Source organism: Rhinolophus sinicus, chromosome 1 (genome assembly GCF_057876585.1).
Source record: "Rhinolophus sinicus isolate RSI-liver-muscle chromosome 1, RSI-T2T, whole genome shotgun sequence".
In the NCBI taxonomy this organism is placed as follows: Eukaryota; Metazoa; Chordata; class Mammalia; order Chiroptera; family Rhinolophidae; genus Rhinolophus; species Rhinolophus sinicus.
The window spans coordinates 14,848,655-14,871,827 of NC_142501.1; the positions used below are offsets into that span (position 1 = coordinate 14,848,655).

The 23,173-nt window shown below is 42.2% G+C and overlaps 2 protein-coding genes across 3 annotated transcripts in view; one reads left to right on the forward strand and one right to left on the reverse strand.

Annotated features, from left to right (window-relative positions):
* Window positions 1-8,598, forward strand: part of SYN3 (synapsin III) — a 409,774-nt gene extending 401,176 nt beyond the window's left edge. Inside the window, exon 13 of the mRNA XM_019728421.3 lies at window positions 1-8,598. Coding sequence (XP_019583980.2) covers window positions 1-133 — 133 coding nt within the window. The 3' untranslated portion in view covers window positions 134-8,598.
* The window catches only part of FBXO7 (F-box protein 7), a 26,253-nt gene continuing 11,678 nt past the window's right edge, over window positions 8,599-23,173 (reverse strand). For both annotated transcript variants that reach the window (XM_019728424.3, XM_019728425.3), the window contains exons 5-9: window positions 22,682-22,765; window positions 19,100-19,195; window positions 17,157-17,333; window positions 10,254-10,291; window positions 8,599-9,261 (exon numbers count right to left, since the gene is read on the reverse strand). In XM_019728424.3, coding sequence (XP_019583983.3) covers window positions 8,872-9,261; window positions 10,254-10,291; window positions 17,157-17,333; window positions 19,100-19,195; window positions 22,682-22,765 — 785 coding nt within the window. In that variant the 3' untranslated portion in view covers window positions 8,599-8,871. The remainder of the gene's footprint in view (window positions 9,262-10,253; window positions 10,292-17,156; window positions 17,334-19,099; window positions 19,196-22,681; window positions 22,766-23,173) is intronic.

A 23,173-nucleotide genomic window follows, 5' to 3' on the forward strand; every position in this document is an offset into this window, starting at 1 on the left:
CAAATCACAGTCCCTGACAAACAGCCTCAGCACAACTGACACTTCCCAGCGCGGGACCCCAAGTGAAGACGAAGCGAAGGCTGAAACCATCCGCAACCTGAGAAAGTCTTTCGCCAGCCTGTTCTCTGACTAACTCTGTGCATTCGGGGGGCAGGGGGGTGCTCTGTTACCTTCTCCCCTGTCCTGCCTCATCTTCCTTCTCAGCCTTGGTTCCTGATGGGAACAGAATGGAGGGCCTGAGAATATACTTTCTAAATGCCTTTGACCCAGGAACTGAGTATCTATGTGTGTTCCCACGTCCCTTCATCATGACATTCCAGTGTCGTCCAACTGAGTGGTGGGCCTCTGGTAGCCTCCAGGTTCCACAAAATGGGCCTTGGGCCAGGCATCCCATCAGCCTGCCACTCAGATGCTTGCTTCCTTGCCTCAGCACACCGAGTGAGATGTCTGTGCTAGTTTTCACATCTCTTGTTAGAGTGTGTCTTGCCTTTGGGCAAAGGTCCCCCTCGAGGCCTTGCCCCATCTCCATCCAACGCAGACACTGCTGTCGGACCTCAGCAACATAGGAGGCAATAATCTTTTGACAGTGTTTTGCCAACACAAGGAGAAAAGCCCAGCCAGGAGAACCTATCACCCACCCATGCCTCCTTCCATCCAGGCTTTAGACAGACCGCCCCTCAGACCAGGCAGGCAAAGGCCCCCATCTCGCCTAACCACCTGGGGTCCTTGAGGACAATGGAAAGAAACCAGATCCTGTGTGACAAGAGAGGCCTTTCAGAACACAACAGAAATGCTGCTCACACCCGGCATGGACAGCCACGAGCTGACCACAGGTTCTTTTAGGAAGCGTTACTAGTTCCCGGAGGAGAGAGATGCCCGCAGCGTCCCCAGGAAGGAGTTAGGTTAGGGCTCCTCCACCCTTGCTGTTACACCACCAGGAATTCTTTCTGAATTCCTACCAGGAATGTTGTTTCCTCCTCAAGGATATATGAGGAACCGGAGAGAATCAGCAGATCAATGACGCAGGACCAGAAAGCGCAATTATAGTAACTTCTAGGTGGGCATTTCACAAACTCTGTACAGCATTTGGTAGGTTACTCCGTTACAAAAGATACCCATGGCCAAACATATTTAGGAAACACTGTTTATACATCCTTTTTTCTTTCTTCTTCTTTTTTTTTTTTTTTTTGAGATTGGTAGTACACGTTACATGACAAAGGCTCTTGGAATTCCTGCAGCAAAGATATTAACCTTATGTTTCACCCGAACTTATTGGACTAAACAAGTTAACTCCAGAGCTGGAAAGCGTCGTCCTGACTCCCTTTCCTGTGCTATTTCCCCTGTATCAGACTGCCTCCTAGGCGCAGATGGGGAGCAAGGGTGTCCCCAGTCACCAAGCCCCTGGTGCTAGAAACATTGCAGGTGCCAGCATCAGCTTCCTGGTCCCCCAAAGAGGCCAGAATATTACAACAGCCATATTATCCCCTGACAGCCCCCCTTGAGACTTAAGACTTGTCTTCCCCTCACTGTTTACAAGGAAGGGAGAGAGGGAATATGGGTAAAAATGAAAGTCTCCTTGGCCCAGAGCTACAGACTGAATAGAAAGAAAAGTGAGGGAAAACTTGTGGGGCGTGCTGTAGCATCACAAAGCCCTCACTTTGAGAAGATTAAGAAAACAGAGAACACCTCAGCAATTGTCACTCTTTTATGGTGGAGATTAAGATGGGAAAAAGTCAATTGCACCCATTTCTCATTTAGTAATAAAATACAGCTCAAAACACACAACAAAGACAACCGTTCCCAAAGTGTGTGTATAGCTCACTTCATGTCAGACCAAAGCAGTCAGAATTTCCTGTCAGAAGGCCCAAACCTCTGTCGCTGTGAGTCTCCCCAAGTGTTCTGAATGCGTATGGAAGTTAGACCAGCAGTCCTGAGCTGAGCTGTGTGGGAAAGCCGCTCTCTGAGAAACAGGATGGGTAGAGTTCCTTACAGCCAGGGACCCTCTCCTTGGTGGGCAAAACTAGTGGTTTCACACGCAGTGACCACATGGCTTCCATTTTCCCATTTTCCTAAATTCTGTCCCTTGTCCCTAAAAACATCTCAACATTCCAACTGTATCTCCCACATAGTCCAACTACAGTAGCACAAACTCCTTTATCCGGCCAGACATTCTGATTTGTATAACCACGCACAGACGGTCCAGGACCTAACACCAGTTTATAACCAACACATTTAAATAAAGTTTCCCCGTTGGTCTGTGTCTGAATGACGAAACCACAAATGGTCTCGTGGAGACCATAGATGCCCAAAAAGACTGTTTTGTCCTACAGGCTAGCGCATCCCTTCCAAACATTTAACCTTTAGTAACTGACATTTTTACAATGGAAATGGACCAAAAGCAGGGGTGAGAGGAGAGTCACGCTGGAGAGATTCTGCAAGGTTGTGTTTGTTGTTTTTTTTGCTTTGTGTCACCACTGTTACCCAAAGAAAGACTAGCATTTTCCCTCCCAGCTGACTCGGTGAGGCTGAAATATCTGACAAAGATCCATTTGTTCTGTGCGAACGTGTAGCACAATGAGTGGGGGTTTAAACACGCAGCGTCAGGGGACACCTCCGCCAGCCAGAGCAAATGACTTCTTCCACACCATCCTCCGAGGAGCACGAGAAAATGGTAGCATAGTTTCATTAACTGTAAAATCAGCTTTCTCGTCCATTAATTCCGTGTTCTCTACATCATGACTGCATTCCCTCCCAGCGTTCAGTCCCTGCTGATGGGGCACCTAATTCTACCTCTAAAATGTCAGGGGTGACGGGCCTTCTTCACGCACATGGTCACAGGTCCAGCCTCAAACCCTGGGAGCTGAGCATCAACTAGCTTCTGAAAGTTCTCCGAATTTGCTGTGAGAGTTTAAGAAAAGAGCCAGCTGGTGCAGGTATCTCGGAAATGAGCTGGGTGAGTCAAGCCAAGGGACACTGCTTGGCACACAGTAGGTGGTCAGGACATGTTTAGATTGGAATTGATAAAATTTAAGTGAAGTGTGCAGATTGAAGCAAAAGGCTATTTTTCTCAGGGTATCAATGCGAGAAAGTCACTTGCCCAGAAACAGAATCAAAGCAACAGGGAGATTAGGAAGATGGGCTAAGACACTGAAGAAAATCTACGGCAGGTTTTTTACCCTCGAGAAGAGGTTTCAGACTCTAAACTGAGTCTGAAAAGGAATGGGAGCAAGCAGAATCGGGGGGTCCTGAGACCTCCCCCACGGTGAGCATGGCCCACACAGCGCTGAGGGGACTGCAGGTCTGCCACGGCTGGGATGGGAGGGGACGAGGTGCCATTGTCAGCCTGTCAGACGAGGCTGTGGTGAGCAGCCCAGGACAATACCAGTTTGTACAGTGAAGGCCCAGGACCAGGGACACCCATGAGCACCTACACCACGCACTGGACACCTGTGGGGACAGAGCCCCAGAGAGCAGTTTCCAGGCTCTCGGCCTCACGTGGAAAGGTGCTGGCTCGGGTAGTAGATGGCCATCAGCTGTAACTAGTTGGTCATCAGCTGTAACCAGTGAGCCATTGGCCACTGATGTAATTGCCATGGCTGAGCTAGCAAGCGTGGATTGCAGTTAGCAAGGGGTGAGTTGGTTGGTTGGTTGGTTGGTTGGTTGGTTGGTTGGTTGGTTGGTTGGTTGGTTGGCAGAGAAGCAGATGGCAGATTGCAGATCGTGTGGCTCCTGCTTCCTGCGTCTCCAACCCAGCCACCAGCGAGATTATAGTGATATGACTCCCCTATCTATGGCTCCGTGGGTGTTCCTTTTTGGCCTCACCATGTCCTGCGTTCTTGTGCGGGGAGCGGGACCAGAGACCTCGCATGACACATGGCGCAGCGAGCAGGATGTGGTGTCGGCTGAAATTCACCGAAAGGTGGTGGAGCAGCTTGTGCGTATGGACCCTCAGTTTCGGGAAGCCCGTGAGGAGCAGCACCGGGAACAGGAAGCACGGTCTGCCTGGGAGACATGTGAGCCCTCGGTGAATTGGTGGGCCTCTCTAGCCTCTGGAGGGCACGCCACCCTGTTGGCCATGGCAGGCGTCACCTTCCTTTTGGTGGTCTGCTGCTGCTGTAGGCTCCAAGGGTTGTGGACATCTTATACTGAAGCCTTCACCCAATCAGACGCCTGGCATGGCGAGCAGGATTCCGGCCAGGTAGGAATGGTGTCTGGCTCTGGGCAGGAGGACAGGTGGCCCCCACACAATGTGTGGTGCCTGGTGGCCACTGTTCTCAGGAGTTGGACCCCTGTGGCGGGGTGGGAATATATGGGCAGTTCCCCAACCAGCATAGGCCAGAGAAAGCAAAGGTCGTTGCGGTCCTGTGAGCTGGGAAGTGCTTGCTGAGGCCCAGATGTGGGACTTGTAGTCCCAGGAGGAAACGCTTGCTGAGTCCTTGGTGGAGGATGCGGGTGAGGTCAAGGTCGTCCCTCACCCCAAGGTTGAGGAGGACTTGGAGCCCTCACCCTGAAGAGAGGGCACTCGTTGTAGAGCCGACGCACAGTCATGGCGAATGACTGTAGACTATGGGGAATTGCCTTCCATCCCTGATTTGATGGACCATTTGACTGTTTGCTTGGGAACGTGCCACCGTGTGGTGGAACTGGCGGATGTTTGCTTCCTGTGTCTTGCCCGGCCGTTAGCGAGACTGTGATGCAGGAACACCCTTTGTTGGGGTGCAGGCGGATGTTTACTTTCTGTGTCTTGACCAGGTGCCGACAAGAATATGTAAGCACCTTGACTGTGAGCCACTGTTGTTCCAGCACGGTGCCCTGAGTAGCCCTGGCTGTACCCAGGAAGTTCGGCTGTGCGTAGAAAGACTGGTGGTACCCTGAGAACCTTGGCTGTGCCCAGGAGATCTGGCTGTGCCCAGAAAGACTGATGGTAGCCAGAGAAACCCTGGCTGTGCCCAGAAAGTAGGTTGACATTGAGGGACACCCCCTGGGACATTATTTGAACTGGACTGGAACTTTTTCTCATGAGCTGGATTCCTGACACAGGGCCCCTTGCAGAAGACGCTTGTCGCGTAGATTGTGAGACGAGACCCTGGTGGGTAGAGTGTGGGGACAGAGCCCCAGAGAGCAGTTTCCAGGCTCTCGGCCTCATGTGGAAAGGTGCTGGCTCAGGTAGTAGATGGCCATCAGCTGTGACTAGTTGGCCATCAGCTGTAACGTTAGCCATTGGCCACTAATATAACTGCTGTGGCTACACTAGCAAGCGGGGATTGCAGTTAGCAAGGGGTTGGTTGGTTGGTTGGCAGAGAAGTGGATGGCAGATTGCAGAATCTGCGGATTGTGTGGCTCCTGCTTCCTGTGTCTCCAACCCAGCCACCAGCCAGAATATAGTGGTATGACTCCCCTACCTGTGGCTCATTGGTGTTCCTTTTTGGCCTCACCACATCCTGCGTTCTTTTGCAGGGAGCGGGACCAGAGACCCCCGCATGACACCCCGCATGACAACACAGCACAGCCCGGCTGGAGCCACCCGCAGGCACAGTGCCCATTCAGAACCCTGCCCCTCCCGGTGCTGGAGAGCAGACTGAGCTCCGTGCTTCATTCAGCTTCATAACACACGTGGGCAGCTCATTTTATGTGTTTAGTTGGTGAAAGGCTGCAGGTTAGTCCGAGTGGAAGCTGGTTAGGTCAGCCGTACAGATAGAAGCAGTAACTTAATTACATTGGAATAGCTCATGGTTAAGAGCACTTCCTCACGTACCGAATGTTTTTATCCTGGAGAACAAACTGGCTGATTACTAAACACACTGACAAGTGTGAAAGCTGTCTTTGACTCCTAAGCAGTCACTGATTAAATTCAGTTTCGGTCTAATATTTAGACTCTAACAGAAAGCGGCACCTTTGGTTTGGTTAGAAACTGGAAGGTTGGGCAGAAAGCAAGTCACATCAGTCCACGAAGCAAACAACGCATGCAGGGCACAGAGGCTCCCTATGTTTCCCCAGACAAAACATGCAGCCACAATGGATGACACCTGGACACTTAGATCTGTATTCAGAGCTCTCTCGGCCGGCAGGCCAAGAGGAAAAGAGAAAATGTCTGGGAAATGTTTTTGAAAATTAGTGAGGCATTCCTTTAAGAGAAAACAAATCAAAACTAAACATTCCTTCTATAACATGTGCGCGTGTATTCGTCCTTTAAAATCCTAAATACCTTTTCATTGTTATTCTGATTGGTCCTCCCACTTTTAATTTCTATTTCCAAACTCTCGTATGTTAAGTATCTCCTCTCTGTGGTCTTTCTTTGAATCTAGAGCAGAACAGTTAACATTTCCTTGCCTCTCAATTAACATTTCACCTATTTTGCTATGGAATAGCAGAAATTTAAGTGCTGTAACTAATTGGGGCATCCCAGGGGAAAGAAACATTTCAGTTAGGAGTAAACCTTTATTTTACATGACGTACCTAGTTTCCCAATAATCTTATCCACTCCATGTCTTCTACAGTCAGAGACTGTCAAGGGCATATTAACCATGTTGATGCTTATAGCACAGCAGAGGATCGGGACCCGCCCCCCTCTTCCGAGGCTGACTCGGCAGCTACCGCCCAGGGCAGGAGAAAGACAAACTGTGGTGCTGGGCCCTGAGTCTAGGGAGCAAAGGGAAGAGTGTCCAGCTCCATCAGAATAAGAATTACAAAGATATTAGACTCAGCAGTGCTCTCAAGAATTGAGCAGAGCCAAGAAAGAGTGAGAGAGGACAGATTTCAACTGTTTTTACATAGGGAATCACAAACAAGTTGGAAAGAGAGGCTACCTCCTCCCATGATTTGATCTTGTCATGTGAAACCGTATCTTTCATTTATAAGCAAAGACTGGGCCGGGCTGGGGGAGGCAAGCTCCTGTTAATAAAAATAAGTAAAAGGGGAAATAAAGGGTCACAAAGTCCTTAAGGCTACAAGCCAATGATGTAGAACAGCATCTTACTAAAATGCTTACCCGCTCTAAACTATCCTGTTTCCTTTACAATGTATCAAAGTGATGTCAGAAAATGAGAGATCGGGCTCTTGCCAAACCGTGACTTTGTTCTCATACACCAGCAATATACAAAGCTCAAGTCTCGGTCTAATGAAAAGAATTTTACAAGCTTCTAACTGTAAGTTTAGCTATTCAAGAGGGAATGCTTTGAGGGTTGTTTTAAGAATCTAGAATAAACTATTGTGAGAGGATGCAAATTTAGGTGTATGGCACACTGCCAGTATCCTAAACTAAGGTTTGTAACACATGCCAGTAAGTCCGAGGTGAGGTTGGAAAGTAGCGTCTGTACCTGGGGGACACCAGCACCCTTCACGGACCTCTTATGGACCATTCGAAAGTGACTGCATTTTGAAAACTCACTGCTTTCTAGTATTTGGTGCTTCTGATCACTGTCCTCCCACTCCCACCACACACACACACACACACACACACACACGTATACACACCCACTCACTCCTCACAGTGCAACCTGCACCGAGGGCACAGAGAGATATATTGCAGAACTAGGATGTATTTGGACCCATCCAAGCTTCAGGGGGACTCTTTCAGCCCAGACCCAATTAAAGCCATATGGCATCTAGTGGACCCTCATTTTTAAAAAGCTGTCCTCTAGCTCAGATATTACATAATACCACAGAAAATGTCAACAGCCCCAATCCTTTGCCTATACATTAAGCTACTAAAGGCGACGTGGCCTCTGGAAAACCATATTGACTGAATTTTCTCCACTGTGATGGAAAAAAAGACAATACATATCTGTAGCAAAAAAATATTTTCACATGTATGTAGGACTCAAAATATTCTTGCAGCACAGAACATTCCAAGCCATTTCCTTATATGCAGAACAGTTTTGTTATTTTTTTAAGCAGGAAGACGTTGGCAATATTCTGAAATAGTTTCTGCAGATACTAATAGTGTTTTATTCCTGTGTTGTGATTCAGGTTTTAATTTGCCACTATAGCATGTTTCTATAGTTGTTTGTATGGTAAGACACTTGTTTGGCCTTTTTGTTGTTGTAGAAAAAATAAATCTTGAATTTTGTGTATTTTAAGTCTTAAAAACAAAAATGTTCTTCAAATAGTAAGAGGCTATCTTTGAAGAACAAGTACCTGACCACTCGAAGCTGTAACACTTTGTTGTTAAAAAGATGTCATCTATATGATTACAAATTAGGCACCAACAGATGGGGGGAAAAAAATCCTAACTCCACTCCAGAAGCGAGAAACAAGTCATCCGACAGTGCTACTTCCGAGCCCAGGACGTGTCACTGCGGAGCCTGAGGGAGTGCTGCAGGGAGGGAGGCGGTGGGTCGAGTTGGTGGGTGTCTAAAGCACCCACCCCAAGTCCAGTTCAACCTAACTAGCTCTTCTTTTATTCCTTTTATAAATCAGGCTTCTGCAAGCTATTTCACTTGAAGAAAGGGTGCCATTCAAAAATAAAAGTCCCCTGCAACAACCCAGTGACAGTGAACAGGTTCTCCGATCATTCTGACATGTCCCAGTATCACTGTAAAGCTGTTCCGAATATTTATTACATAACTTTCTGTAATAAAAGTCACGACTGCCATGAAATTTACACGTAACTTTTTTTTAATCTGATGCAGAACATTATCAGTGAACAACCTTCACCCTAGAGGGGAATTCAGAGGGGGGATGTCAGTAACCACCAGCTCCCATGACCCTTCCAGCCTGGGGTTTAAATTAGGCATCTACTGCAAGGCTTCTGTGCGGACCCCTATCAGCACCGCGATCAGAGAACGCTGGCGATGAGCACCCCGACAGGATGACACCTGTAGGTGTAAAAAGCAAAGGCAAACAAGCTCCAGAAGTGAGATGACAAAGCAGTCACATGAATGGTAGCCGGCTGTCAGTTGGCCGACCCCTGCTGGGTCTTAAGGGAAATCTGTCATTGGGGCCACCTCGCCCTGGCAGGATGGGGTTAGGTCCTGGAAATGGGCCAATCGGATCAAAACGTGGTCTGAGTGGAGGGAACTGGCTTGGTGCCTCCCCAGGTCCCGGGATGAGTGAGTTGATTGGGTCCCCAACATAGGGAAGTGTTAGTCTTTCATCATATTCACCACCAATAATTCCTGGAGGAAGGAGAGAGCTAGGAGGAAAAGGCCTGGGGTGCAAGGGGTTGGGATAAAATGGAATGGGGTGGGGTGACAACGGCGGGAAGATCACGTGCCGCCCTCTCTGAGCGTCTTTCCTTTGTTTGTGCTTCTTCTTGTACAGCTGTAGGAAAACAAGAACAAGATCTGGTAAGTGACTGGGCGGTCTCCCCAAAGCTCCATTTGTTTTCCTTGTTCAGACCTATACTCTTCTTCCCCTACCCCGCTACCGAGGCAGACAGACAAAGAAACTGGTGCCCAGAAGAGAGCTTTTACCAGTGTCTGTAAGCAGGACTGAGGCAGAGGCTCTGAATACCACACCAAATAAACTCGACGCTAACACACGGCAGCTGAGCAATTGTGCCAGCGTGGAGCAGCAGTCTACCCAAAGGAGGGAGGGACCGCTGAGTGACGTGGACTTGCAAGACTGCAACCTAGAGCGCTCAAGCTGATACGCAATCTTAAGTCAGCCTTTTCTGAAACTAGGAAATTAAAATATTTGTTGAAAATATGCCACAAAATATAAAGTTAAGGTATTAGGGTGGGGGACATCATTTAAATTCACTTTTTCAACTTAAAATATGTCCCTAATGGACCTCAATTTAAACAACAAAAAGTAGATGTCTATTTTAGAGGATGGCACTTATTTTGAACATATTTGAAGACTTTCATTGAATTTTATTATTCTCTAGTCCTTCATCCCAAGTTTTTCTCAATCCTACCAATGTATTTTATAGTAGGCATCCACAAAAACAACGTCATTTATTCTTTTCATAATGTACTATTCTAACTAGCTGAACAGCTGAAGACTACTCCAGCACAAAACCAATTCACTTCAACAATTTTTTGCAACAGAAGAAAGGAGAATGTTTTATATGAAGTAAAGGTTAAAAACAATCACTGTGTTAAGATATTTTTTCCTGTGTATTCACAAGAAACAAGGACTGAGTCTGAGTAAAAAGTTGAAAACATTTTCATTTACTGAAAATTAGCAACAAATTTAATGAAAACAGATTTCATTACACTATAATAAAAGTAGAAATATACCCTTCGTGTATTAGTTCACTAGTTATTTCTGTGCTATGAATATTAGCCTTGATATTTAAAAACACCTACTTCTTTCCAATCTGTGTCTCGACCTCTGCCAGTACCATCTATAAAGGAAAAAAATATAGATTTAAAAATACTTCATTCATCCAGCATTAAGAGGTTTGCTTTTGTCCTAAGGAAACTGAAGCTTCTTCATTACCCACAAAAAGGAACAGGAGTCATGTGTTTCGCACACACTGTATCATCTGAACCTAACTCAGATCCTCCCTCGATGCCTGAGGGCAGTGCTCACTGCTCTGTGCTTCACGGGAATTCAATGCAGTGATGCTTTCAGGGATACAGAGGGCTACATGGCTGCTGTCTCCTGTACTAACTGTCCCACACTTCATCTTCTCCCCCTAATTTGAGCTGCTTCTAACCCCAAGTCTCAGGTTACATTAAACTGGGTGATGACCCCTGAGTGTCTGTCCAACAGCCCATGGTCATTACTGGAGGTCAAGCTGACCTGAGGTTTTCTTCCATAATTGGGTTTTCTCTCAACCACGCTATGAATGATTCGACTCTCAGACGTATGACCATAACTAAGTATTTTTTAATGTACTTATTAACTTGAAATACGTGAAATGAAGAAAGAAGAACCCCTTCAACTTTAAATCTAATGAAGAGTTTGGATAAAAGATAGTGGTGTCCTCTCTAGAAGTTATTACCCTGACATGGAAGAAAAATTTATAAAAGCTCCAGCCCCATAACAGAAGGAGAAGAAAGAGAGAAGGGAACAGAGAGTATATTCAAACAAATAGTCGACGAGAACTTTCCAAACTTGTGGAAACAACTGGATCCTTGAATCCAAGAAGCAAACAGAACACCTAATTACCTCAACCCCAACAGGCCTCTCCAAGGAACATTGTATTGAAACTGTCAAAAATTAACGACAAAGAAAGAATTCTCAAGGCAGCCAGCGAAAAGAAGACGGTAGCCTACAAAGGAAAGCCCATTAGATTATCATCAGATTTTTCAGCAGAAACTCTACAAGCCAGGAGGGAGTGGAACCAAATATTCAAACTATTGAAAGAGAGAAATTATGAACCAAGAATAATATATCCAGCAAAGATATCCTTTAGATATGAAGGAGGAATAAAGACCTTTTCAGACATACAGAAGCTGAGAGAATTTTCTAACACACAACCTGCACTATAAGAAATACTGAAGGAGGCCATTCGACCAGCATAAATAGGGATAATTTGTGGCAACCAAAACATAAAAGGGGGGAGAGTAAAGGCCTGAACCGGAATATATAAATGGAGAAAGTAAGCATGCTGAAGAAAATGGAATACTCTAAATATGAAACTTTCTTTTACATAAACTTAATGGTAACCACTCAAAAAAAATCCAGAACTGAAATGTATAACGTAATAAAAGAAGAAACAGAGGGAAACATCATAGAATACCACCACACAGAAATAATAGACAACAAAAAAAAGGCAAAGAAATAATGGAGACACAGTCTTACCAGAAAACGAAAGATAGAATGACAGGAAATCCTCACATATCAATAATCACCCTAAATGTAAATGGACTGAACTCAGCAATAAAAAGGCACAGAGTAGCAGATTGGATCAAAAAACTAAACTCAACCATATGCTGCCTCCAAGAGACACATCTCAGCTACAAGGACAAACATAGACTCAAAGTGAAAGGGTGGAAATTGACACTCCAAGCAAATGGTACCCAGAGAAAATCAGGTGTAGCCATAATGATATCAGATGAAACAGACTTCAGGGTGAAAAAGGTAACAAGAGACAAAGATGGACATTTCATAATGGTAAAGGGGACTATACAACAAGAAGACGTAACAGTCATCAATATTTATGCCCCCAATCAGGGAGCACCGAAATACACCAAGCAACTACTAACAGAACTAAAGGGAGAAATTGACCAAAACACAATTATAGTAGAGGACCTAAATACATCATTGACAGCTATGGAGAGATTATCCAAAAAGAAAATAAAGAAATAGCAGCCCTAAAGGACATTAGATGAAATGGACATAATTGACATTTATAGAGCTCTTCATCCTAGAACATTAGACTATACATTTTTTTCTAGTGTACATGGAACATTCTTAAGGATAGACCATATATTGGGACACAAAACTAGCCTCAGCAAATTTAAGAAGATTGAAATCATACCAAGCATATTCTCTGATCACAAGGCTTTGAAATTGGATATCAATTGCCAAAAGAAGGCAGGAAAAACCACAAATACGTGGAGATTAAACAACATTACTTTTAAAGAACGACCGGGTCAAAGAAGAAATAAGAGGAGAGATCAAAAGATACATAGAAACAAATGAGAATGAAAATACATCCTACCAAAATTTTGGGGACACAGCGAAAGCAGTTTTATTAGGGAAATTTATATCATGACAGGCCTATCTCAAGAAACAAGAAAAATCCCAAATAAATAACCTCATGTTACACCTTAAAGAACTAGAAAAAGAAGAACAAATGAAACCCAGTCAGCAGAAGAAAGGAAATAACAAAAATCAGAGCAGAACTGAATGAAACAGAGAACAAAAAGACAATAGGAAAAATTAATGTGACAAAGCGCTGGTTCTTTGAAAAGATTAATGCAATTGACAAACCCTTGGCTAGACTCACTAAGATAAAAAGAGAAAAAGACATTAATAAACAAAATCAGAAATGAAAAAGAGGAAGTTATCACAGATGCCACAGAAATACAAAGGATCATCCAAGAATACTATGAAGGACTATATGCCACCAAATTCAGTAACCTAGAAGAAATGGACGAGTTCTTAGAAACATATAGCCTTCCTAGGCTGAATGACGAAGAATTGGAAAATCTAAATAGACCGATCAACAGTAAAGAAATTGAATCATGTCATCCGAAACCTTCCAAAAAGCAAAAGTCCGGGACCAGATGGCTTCACTAGTGAATTCCAGCAAACCTTCAAAGAGGATCCAATACCAATCCTACTCAAACTCTTCCAAAAAATTGAAGAAGAGACAGTACTCCCTAACTCATTTTATGAGGCCAACATTACCCTGATACCAAAACCTGGTAAAGATAACACAAAAAAAGAAAACTACAGACCAGTATCTCTGATTACTACAGATGCAAAAATCCTAAACAAAATTCTAGCAAATCGAATGCAACAATGCATTAAAAAGATTATTCATCACGACCAAGTGGGGTTCATACCAGGGGCACAAGGATGGTTTAACATACGCAAATCCATCAATGTGATACATCACATAAACAAAATAAAAATAAAAATCATATACCAATTGATGCAGGAAAAGCGTTTGACAAGATACAACATCCATTTATGGTTTAAAACACTTAATGAAATAGGTATAGAAGGAAAATACTTTAACATAATAAAGGCCATATATGACAAACCCTCAGCTAATCTCATAATTAACGGTGAAAAACTAAAGCCCTTTGCTCTATGTTCAGGAACACAACAGGGCTGTCCCGTCACCTCTGCTTTTCAACACACCACTGGGAGTCCTAGCCAGAGCACTCAGGCAAGAGAAATAAATAAAAGGCATCCAAATTGGGAATGAAGAAGTTAAACTGTCACTCTCTGCAGATGACATGATGCTATATATAGAAAACCCTAAAGACTCCACCAAAAAGCTATTAGAAACAATAAATGAATACAGTGAAGTTGCCAGCTACAAAATCAAAGTACAAAAGTCCATTGCATTCCTATATACTAACAATGAAATCTGAGAAAAATAAAAATAAAAATTCCTTTTGCAATGGTAACAAAAAGAATAAAATACCTAGGAATAAACTTAACCAGGGATGTGAAAGACCTATATGCTGAAAACTGTAAGACATTTTTAAAAGAAATTGAAGAAGACAGAAAGAAATGAAAAGACATTCCATGCTCATGGATTGAAAGAATCAACAGTTAAAATGGCCGTATTACCCAAAGCAATATACAGATTTAATGCAATCCCCATTAAAATCTCAATGGCATTTTTTAAAGAAATAGAACAAAAAATCATCAGATTTGTATGGAACCACAAAAGACCCCAAAGAGCCAAAGCAATCCTAAGAAAAAAGAACAATGCTGGAGGTATCACACTCCCTGACTTTAGCTTGTACTACAGGGCTACAATAATCAAAACAGCATGGTACTGGCAGAAAAACAGACACACAGATCAATGGAGTAGAATTGAGAACCCAGAAATAAACCCACATAAATATGGACAGATAATTTTTGACAAAGAAGCCAAAAACATACAATGGAGCAAAGACAGCCTCTTCAATAAATGGTGCTGAAGAATTGGAAAGCCACGTGCAAAAGAATGAAACTGGACTGCTATCTGTCACCATGTACCAACATTAATTCAAAATGGATCAAAGACCTAAGCATAAGACCTGACACAATAAACTGCATAGAAGAAAACATAGGCACTAAACTTATGGACCTTGGATTCAAAGAGCATTTTATGAATTTGACTCCAAAGGCAAGGGAAGTAAAAGCTAAAATAAATGAATGGGACTATACCAAACTTAAAAACTTCTGCACAGCAAAAGAAACCATCGACAAAATAAAGAGGCAACCAACTGAATGGGAGAAGATTTTTGCAAACAGTGCCTCCGATAAGGGAATAATATCCAAAATATACAAGGAACTCATGCAACTCAACAACAAAAAAACAAATAACCCAATTGAAAACTGGGCAGAGGACCTGAAGAGGCATTTCTCCAAAGAGGACATACGAATGGCAAATACCCCTGAAAAAATGCTCAACATAACTAATCTTCAGAGAAATGCAAATAAAAACCACCATGAGATATCACCTCACCCCAGTTAGAATGGCTATCATCAACAAGACAAATAATAAGTGTTGGAAAGGCTGTGGAGAAAAAGGAACCCTCATACACTGTTGGTGGGAATGCAGACTGGTGCAGCCGCTATGGAAGGCAGTGTGGAGGTTCCACAAAAAATTAAGAATAGAATTATCATATGACCCAGTAATCCCTCTCCTGGTTATCTACCTACAAAAATCTGAAAATATTTATCCATAAAGACATGTGTGCTCCAATGTTCATTGCAGCTTATTTACGGTGGTCACGACACGGAAACAACCAAAATGTCCTTCGATAGATGAATGGATCAAGAAGTTGTGGTATATACACACAATGGAATACTATTCGGCGGTAAGAAAAGATGATATAGGAACATTTGTGACAACATGGATGGATCTTGAAATTATAATGCTAAGCGAAATAAGTCAGACAGAAAAAGTAGAGAACCATGTGATTTCACTGAGATGTGGTATATAAAACTGAAAACAACAAAAGAACAAGACAAACAAATGAAGGAACAAAAACTCATAGACACAGACAATAGTTTAAGGGTTACGAGAAGGTAAGGGGGTGGGGGGGCTCTAGAAGAGGGTAATATATGGTGATGGAAAGAGAACTGACTCTGGGTGGTGAACACACAATGTGAGATATAGATAATGTATTGCAGAAGTGTACACCTGAAATCTATATAACTTTACTAACAATTGCCGCCCCAATAAACTAAAAAAAAAAAAAAAAATGGAGACACATACACACACACACACACAAAAAGCTCCAGCCCCATAACATTGTATCGACAGGGAAATTCATGATAAAATCTGAACACTCAGATTACAAAACTGAGCTTGTGAACTACAATCTGGAAATGAGACTGACTATATTTTAAACCTGAACTTGATACAAGTAAAAAGTTCCTTTTACAGGTATTTTTATCGTAGCCTGCTTTTTTTGTTGTTGTTGGGTCTTCCATATATGTTAGTCATTTTGTCTTTTCATTTTGTCTATAACGTTTTTTAAATTTCTGAGATGACATTTGCTGCCTCCTGGGACAAAAAATAACCTTTTAAACTTTGCATTCATTGGCATAAATAAAGCAGTGCAGGGACCTTAGGAATCAAGAAGGAAGAAAAGGCAAAACCAGGTCATTCACACTTCTTACATTTTGAAGTTTTAAAGAAGAAAAATTTTTTAACAATCCAAATAAGTATATGTAATTCTTTAAAAAGGGAAGGATACCTACCCCTAGATTTTCACAGTTGCTCAGGTGGTATATTGTCATTTATGGCACCACATTCAAAGCTTTTTGATGTGAACCACAAACATTTGACATCGTAACACAGTATATATCTATGTATACATAACGGAAATACAAGTTTACTCCTATTTTATAAATACAATCTGACTTTTCTTTTTTGTAAAATGACCCATTAAGTTGATTTCATGACCCACCCCGGGTCAAACCGCAGTTTAAAAAGACACTGATATGTAGTAAAATGGTGGTGGCAGAAAAGAAGTTCCACAATCAGGCTTCCAGCTTGTATCTGGAAATCCTTTTACATTTTGGATAACTGCTCCTCATCCCCCAAGTTCCTCTGGCATCACTGCTGCAATGATGGCCAGGTCACCCTGAATGTGACCATAAGGAAACATAGCTTCCCTAGCAACGTGCCACAGGGGAGGGCTCTCTCAAGCTGTACCCTGGTCACAACCGTGGAAGTAGTTAGAAATGCAGCGGATTTCTACATCCAATACTGAGGATGGTCTACAGAGAGAGAATAAACTTATCTCACTTTCATTTTTCTATCCTGAAATAGTCTACTTAGTCTAAGGGGCTATTTGTGTTGCAAAGAACACAAAATTGAATGAGGAGAGTTTTCAGGACATAAGCAAAGGTTTAGGAAGCTTAGAGTCTCTTTACAATAAGGCAATGTTATGATAATTTGAAACTCTTTTTAAAAAGCCTATAACTAAAATCTGAGTAATTAAGAATTACTTAATTCTTAAGTAATTAAGAATTACTTAATTATTAATTAATTAAGTGGCAAGCTGAGTAATTAAGAATTAAGACCTCAGTAAGGAAGAGCCCTTTTCTTATTAACATGACATCATAGAAATCACCTCGAAAATCCCGCAGATATAAAAACCTCCACAGAAGTTGGTCATTTGACGCAATAAAGAGGTCATGACAAACTGCAGACAAAGACAGGACAGAACGAACATCCAAAAGCCGGAAGATCCGTAGTTTCAGCTCCAATGGAAGGACCACCAGCCCAAATACATCCGGTAGGTTCAGTGCTAAAAGGAAAAAAAGAACAGGTATCACTGAGAAAAGAACATCCAGCTTTCCCCACAGATTCTAAGTTGCCAACTTGGGCCTTCCTAGAGAGGTAACAAATTCGATGGCAGTCTGAATTATCCAAACACACATCATCTACGACAAACTTTTAGCAGGGTAGCTACATTACCACTACTAACTCTAAGCCCCTTGGTCCCTTATGTTTTAATGAAAAAACAAATACTTAATACAGATCAAATAAATAACTCTGACAATTTCTAAATATTAGCCAATGGCCTCTTTTGTTTTCAATGCAACAAAAAATTATCTACTCAACTACAGAAAATGGATACTCATGGCTTTTATAACTGGCTCCCAATGCTGCCATTTATTAGCCGTGTGCCTTTGGACAAGTTACTTAAACTCTGTCTAACTCAATTTCTTCCTCTGTAAAATGGGTTAATAATATTACCTACCCAAGTTGAGAATTAAATGTGTTAATACATATAGAGGGCTTAGAACAACGTCTGGCACACAATAAGCACTCCGGTGTTAGCAATTACTATTAGGCAGGCTGAAGAAAAGGGGGTTAGATAAACTCAAAAACAAAACCAAGAAAATAATAATACATTCCAAAGTCAAAAATTAGTTTTCGATTATTAGCTCCATTGAATATATGTGATACTATTCTCCACTAGCAAAGATAATCAAAATCCAATCGAGGGCTTTAAAATTCACATTATTCTCTCTCCTCATTACCAACTAAAGAAGAAAACTATGGTAATAATAGCGCTGGCACCATGCGACTCGAGACCTAAAATATTATTCCTCTACATACTGATAGCAAATAAAAGCCACACATCTATTTGTATAAATCTGAAATTATTTACCAGCTAAAGGATTCTGGTAGGTTGTGATGCTCCATCATTTTCTACCCCATAATTATACTTCCACACCCCACTACCATCAGGTTTGGCGATTTTTGACTTGTTTTGCCCAATGAAAGGCAAGTGGAAGTGGCATATCATTTCTGAGCAAAAGCTTTAAGAACCAACACACGGCTGGGCCACTGGCCCTCTTTACCCTCTCCCGCAAGAAGAGCACATTCTGGAAAAGAAGCACTCCTTCAGTCAAAGCTAAGTTGCTCACAGCACGTACACGAGTGAGAAATAAATGTTGGCTTGAAGTAACGGAGATTTTTAAGTACTATTTACTGCAACACAAATAAGGGCAAGCTGCCTAACACACGGATCTTGAGTCCATGATAAACCTCACTGAATTAGTTTCATCTATAACGAGAATAAAATCCACTTCAAAGTTGTTAGCATTAGATAGGAACACAGGAATACCCAAAGTACATAGCAGAGCACAGCGTCCCAATAAACACTGTTCAAGAAAACTTAGGCCAACTTTACAGGCTCTACATCACTTATTTATGTATTTATTGAACACTGATGGTGAGCCAGACCCTGTGCTAGGCCATGAGAATACAAAATGAATAAGACATATTCCCTGATTTCAAGGAATTCATAACCTTAGGTGGAAAGAAATTGTATCAACAATTATGATACCCTGGAAAAGGGGATACCGTCAAGGTTATGTACAAAATGCTGTGGAAATACAAAGAGGAAGTGAATAACATTTAAGGAATTAACACTTAAGCTTCGTCTTAAAAGAGCAGAATTTCATTAGGAGAAAAGAGAGAAGAGTCATATGTCAGAGTCCCAAGAGTCCGGAAACTCACTACTCTTTCTAGCCATTCGACCTATGACAATTTATCGCTCACCTTGTCGGGTAAAAGCCAGAAGAGGATACACCAGCTGGTCTTTGAAGAGGCGAGAGAGCTTCTGAAGATCTTTGTATACCTTGGCTACGTTTTCCCCTAGAATATTTTTTTTAATGAAAAATCAGAACACAAATGGAAAAACTTGAAATGGTGTCCTCTACTTCTGCCAAACCAAATCAAAGTAGTAAATAAATTTTCACAAATAATTCCCACAAGACATGAACCAAAGTCTCTAGGAGAAGAAGTACACAGAGTGTGACTGTGAAAACTGTACCTTAGATGTAGCGCTAAAAACCCCATGATAGCAAATTTAAAGCTGTACCCAACCTATACAGCTCCTAGGCTACAATCACAGTAGGAAACGCTGTGGTGTGAGATTCGTACACAACAAAGACTCACTGAGTATCTACCAATCTGTTCTGGGCAGCGGGATATACTGGAGAACTGCATTCGTGGAGCTTAGATCCTAGCAGAATAATAATAGTATTTATCACACGATGCCTATGTATCAGCAACTGTGCCAGGCATTGTTCAAGCTTACTTTAGAATCAGCAGTTCTCCCTAAGAGATAAATACTATTATCCCTGCTTTAAAAATAGGACAAGGTTTTGGGCGGCCGGATGGCTCAGTTGGTTGGAGCGCAAGCTCTCAACAAGGTTGCCGGTTCAATTCCCGCATGGGATGGTGGGCTGCGCGCCCCCTGCAACTAAAGATTGAAAATGGCGACTGGACTTGGAGCTGAGCTGCGCCCTCCACAGCTAGACTAAAGGACAACGACTTGGAGCTGATGGGCCCTGGAGAAACACACTGTTCCCCAATAAAATTTATTTTAAAAATAAATAAATAAAACTAGGACAAGGGTTAGAGAGCCCATCCGAGGCCTTATAATAAGTGGCAGAGCAGGGTACAAACCAAAGTCTGACTCCAAAGCACTCATTGTAGCCCCTACACTGCTACTCAAAGTGTGCGGTCCATGGATCACTGAATTGATCACCTGGGAAATGTGTACAACCATTGAATGTCAGGCCCCACCACGGACCTACTTCATCACAACCTGCATTGCAGTAAGGTCCCCAGGGGACTCTTATGTACATTTCAACATGGGAGGTACCATCAAATTGCACCTACCGTCCCCACTTCAGTTTTGCTGTATATTTACCAAGTGTACAACACGGAACCCTCTGACCCACACCTATGGAAAGGAGACACCACCAACCACTGCACCAAAAAAGGTGGTTAGAATTCAGAGCTCCACGCACAGTGCCTGGTATATGTCAGTAGATAATCAGTGTATGCTTGCTCCCTCCCCATTCCGTATTTATGTATTTCACTACCTATAAAATAAAACACTCATTATAACTTGATCGATAATGAATACAAGATGTGCAGCAAAACACAAAATCTTTGTTGCATGAACTACAATCTTGAGTTGAAATCAAATTTCAAGACATTTTAAAAATCAATTTGGTTAATGGCCTTTTTTCAAGTGTGAAAACTGATTTTCTTTAAACAGATTTTTTCCTTCAGTGACCTATTATAAAAGTAATGAGAAATTTATAAATAAAAATATAAATAACAGAACCTAGGTACTATAAGCCACAGTAAAAATTATTTAAACTGATTTGTCAAATGAGCAGCCTATTCCTACCCAACACAAAAAGTGCTACATTAAAAATATTCAATATAGTCCATAAGCTTATAATATAACTGTATCAACTTTCCTCCTCCCCTTTCATTTCCTTTTTCTTTTTCAACAGAAACCAGATAAAGAATACGTATCTGAGCTACATTCCTATAAAAGTTGTTTTTAGAAATAGGCTTAGCACTCAAATCCATTCTAATCCCGAATTTCCCCAAATTTTAAATTACTTCCAGGTCACAGAGCTAATTTTTATTAATTAAAATTAGCTCTGTGACCTGGAAGTAATTTAAACTCCCCCAGACCTATTTCCTGACCTATAACATGGACATAACAACCGCCTCTGCTGTAGAGTGCAGACGATCTCTACTCCCCACTGCCAGGTCCTCCCTAGCATGGAGATGAAGATAGTGTTGCAGCCAAGCAACTGCAAGTTTTTCTGGTCCTGATGATAAAACCATATTTACAGGTTTATCAGTCTAGGTGGTGAATTCTCAGCAGGGGCAATATTGTCCCCAGTAGGGCAAAAGTTGGTTCTTGGAGGACAAACAAAATGAAATCCTAGTTATTACATTGGTTTGTGCGTCTCCAAAGGGCCACAGTATACAAATAAATATACAGTGTATCTAACGTATTAGATTTCATGGTGGAGAATGATTAGGGGGGGAAATGTGTACAAAGGCTCATTAGGGGATCGGTAATGAAAAAAGGTTAAGAAACGCTAGTCTAGTATGACATTAAATAGTCAGAGACCAAGATATGTACTCGTACGGACAGCTGCCCCTTAAACAGCATAGGTCTGAACCACACGGTGCCACTTACAGGCAGATTTTGTCAGTAAATGTACAACCAGCCCCCATGTCCCTGAGTTTTGCATCTCAGTCAACCAAAAGCAGATGGAAAATCCTGCTTTCGATCCACAGCTGGGAATCCGTGGATGTGGAGGGCCGACTGTGTACATTCTGCGTCATTTTATAAAAGGGACTGGAGCCTCCGTGGAGTCTGCTATCCGTGGGGGCCCTAGAACCAATCTCCGTGGACACTGAGGGACACTGTAGTTAAGTTTGTGGGGAGTCAAAAGGTGTACGTGGATTTCTGACTGCAGTGCGGGGAGGCACCCCTAAAGCCTCCGTTGTTCAAAGGTCAACTATATTCTGATGGCTCCTTTTGCTTTGGGTTTTAGTTCATGTAAGTCAGTCTCTCACGGGTGGGAACTAACAAGTCTCTAGGTCCAGATCTAGGTGGAAGTCCCTGAAAAGACACTCCTTTACCTGCCATCTCCCACTACCCCACACCACTCTCCGTCTGGACTTGAAATCCCTCTGAGGTTTACTATGAGGGTGAAATGGAGTAACACCTGTAAAGGATCAAAACAAGCCCTTACAAGATGTCAGTTCCCGCTCCACCCCATCTCTTCTCCTTTCACCACCTACCCGCCTCTCATCCTTTGGGTTTACCTGAAAAAGGAAAACTTGTCTTCTTTGTGTCTATTAATAATTTTATAGAATATAAGCAAAACTGCCTAGAATGCAAGCTTCTGATAAAGTTCCACCCTGCATCAAATAGCAACCAAATGTATATAGGTTTAAGCGAACATCTTCGATAATGAACCTGCACTGTATGGTTTCCACAAAACACAGATTCTCCCCATACAGTTTAAATACAATGCCAGAAAAATCCGCAAAGATTAATCCAGAAATTATGAAGCATCAATAGTGTGCAATGAATTGCATATTGGTGTCGTTACATATTGGCAGTGTAAATATAATCCATCATTCCAAGCTCCTAAGAAAAACAGGAAAGAAACAGAAACTCTGCAACATTGTTTTGAATTTGCTTTAATCTCATTCAGAAATTTTCAGTCTTTTGAACATTACCTTTCAGTTTTTTTAAAGTGACCCTCTCAGAGCTTCATCCCAAATGTTAAATCATAGTTACATTACCTGATTCCTCTTTGCAAATAAAAGATTCTGGCAGCAGCTGCAACCTTTTCACACTTCTAATCTCACTGTTGATTTTCAGTGTAGCTGTAAACAAGCAAAAGAAGGAGGATGAACAATTTTGTCGCTTCATCAATTGCCTTCATTTTTCAGTATGGCGTTGCAGTTCCTTGACCCCAATACACAAAGACATATTATACAAAATAAACTGCTCCATGCTTGCTTCCTTCCCTCACAGCAAAGTCCAAAGTGTAAACCTGCCATCGCATTAAATTAAAAATCACTCTAAAATACTACCTTTAAAAAACTACAGTAAGCACCTTCATGTAAAATCCACTAAGTATTACCAACAGCAGCTTATTAGAAATTGAACATGCAACAAGATTAATAGAAGACAGTTAAACACAATAAATTCATTATTTCTAACAGTGGCACTAAAAACGCCACTTATTTTTTTATTTAACCCTTGGCAATGAGTCTTCCCTTGTTTATTAA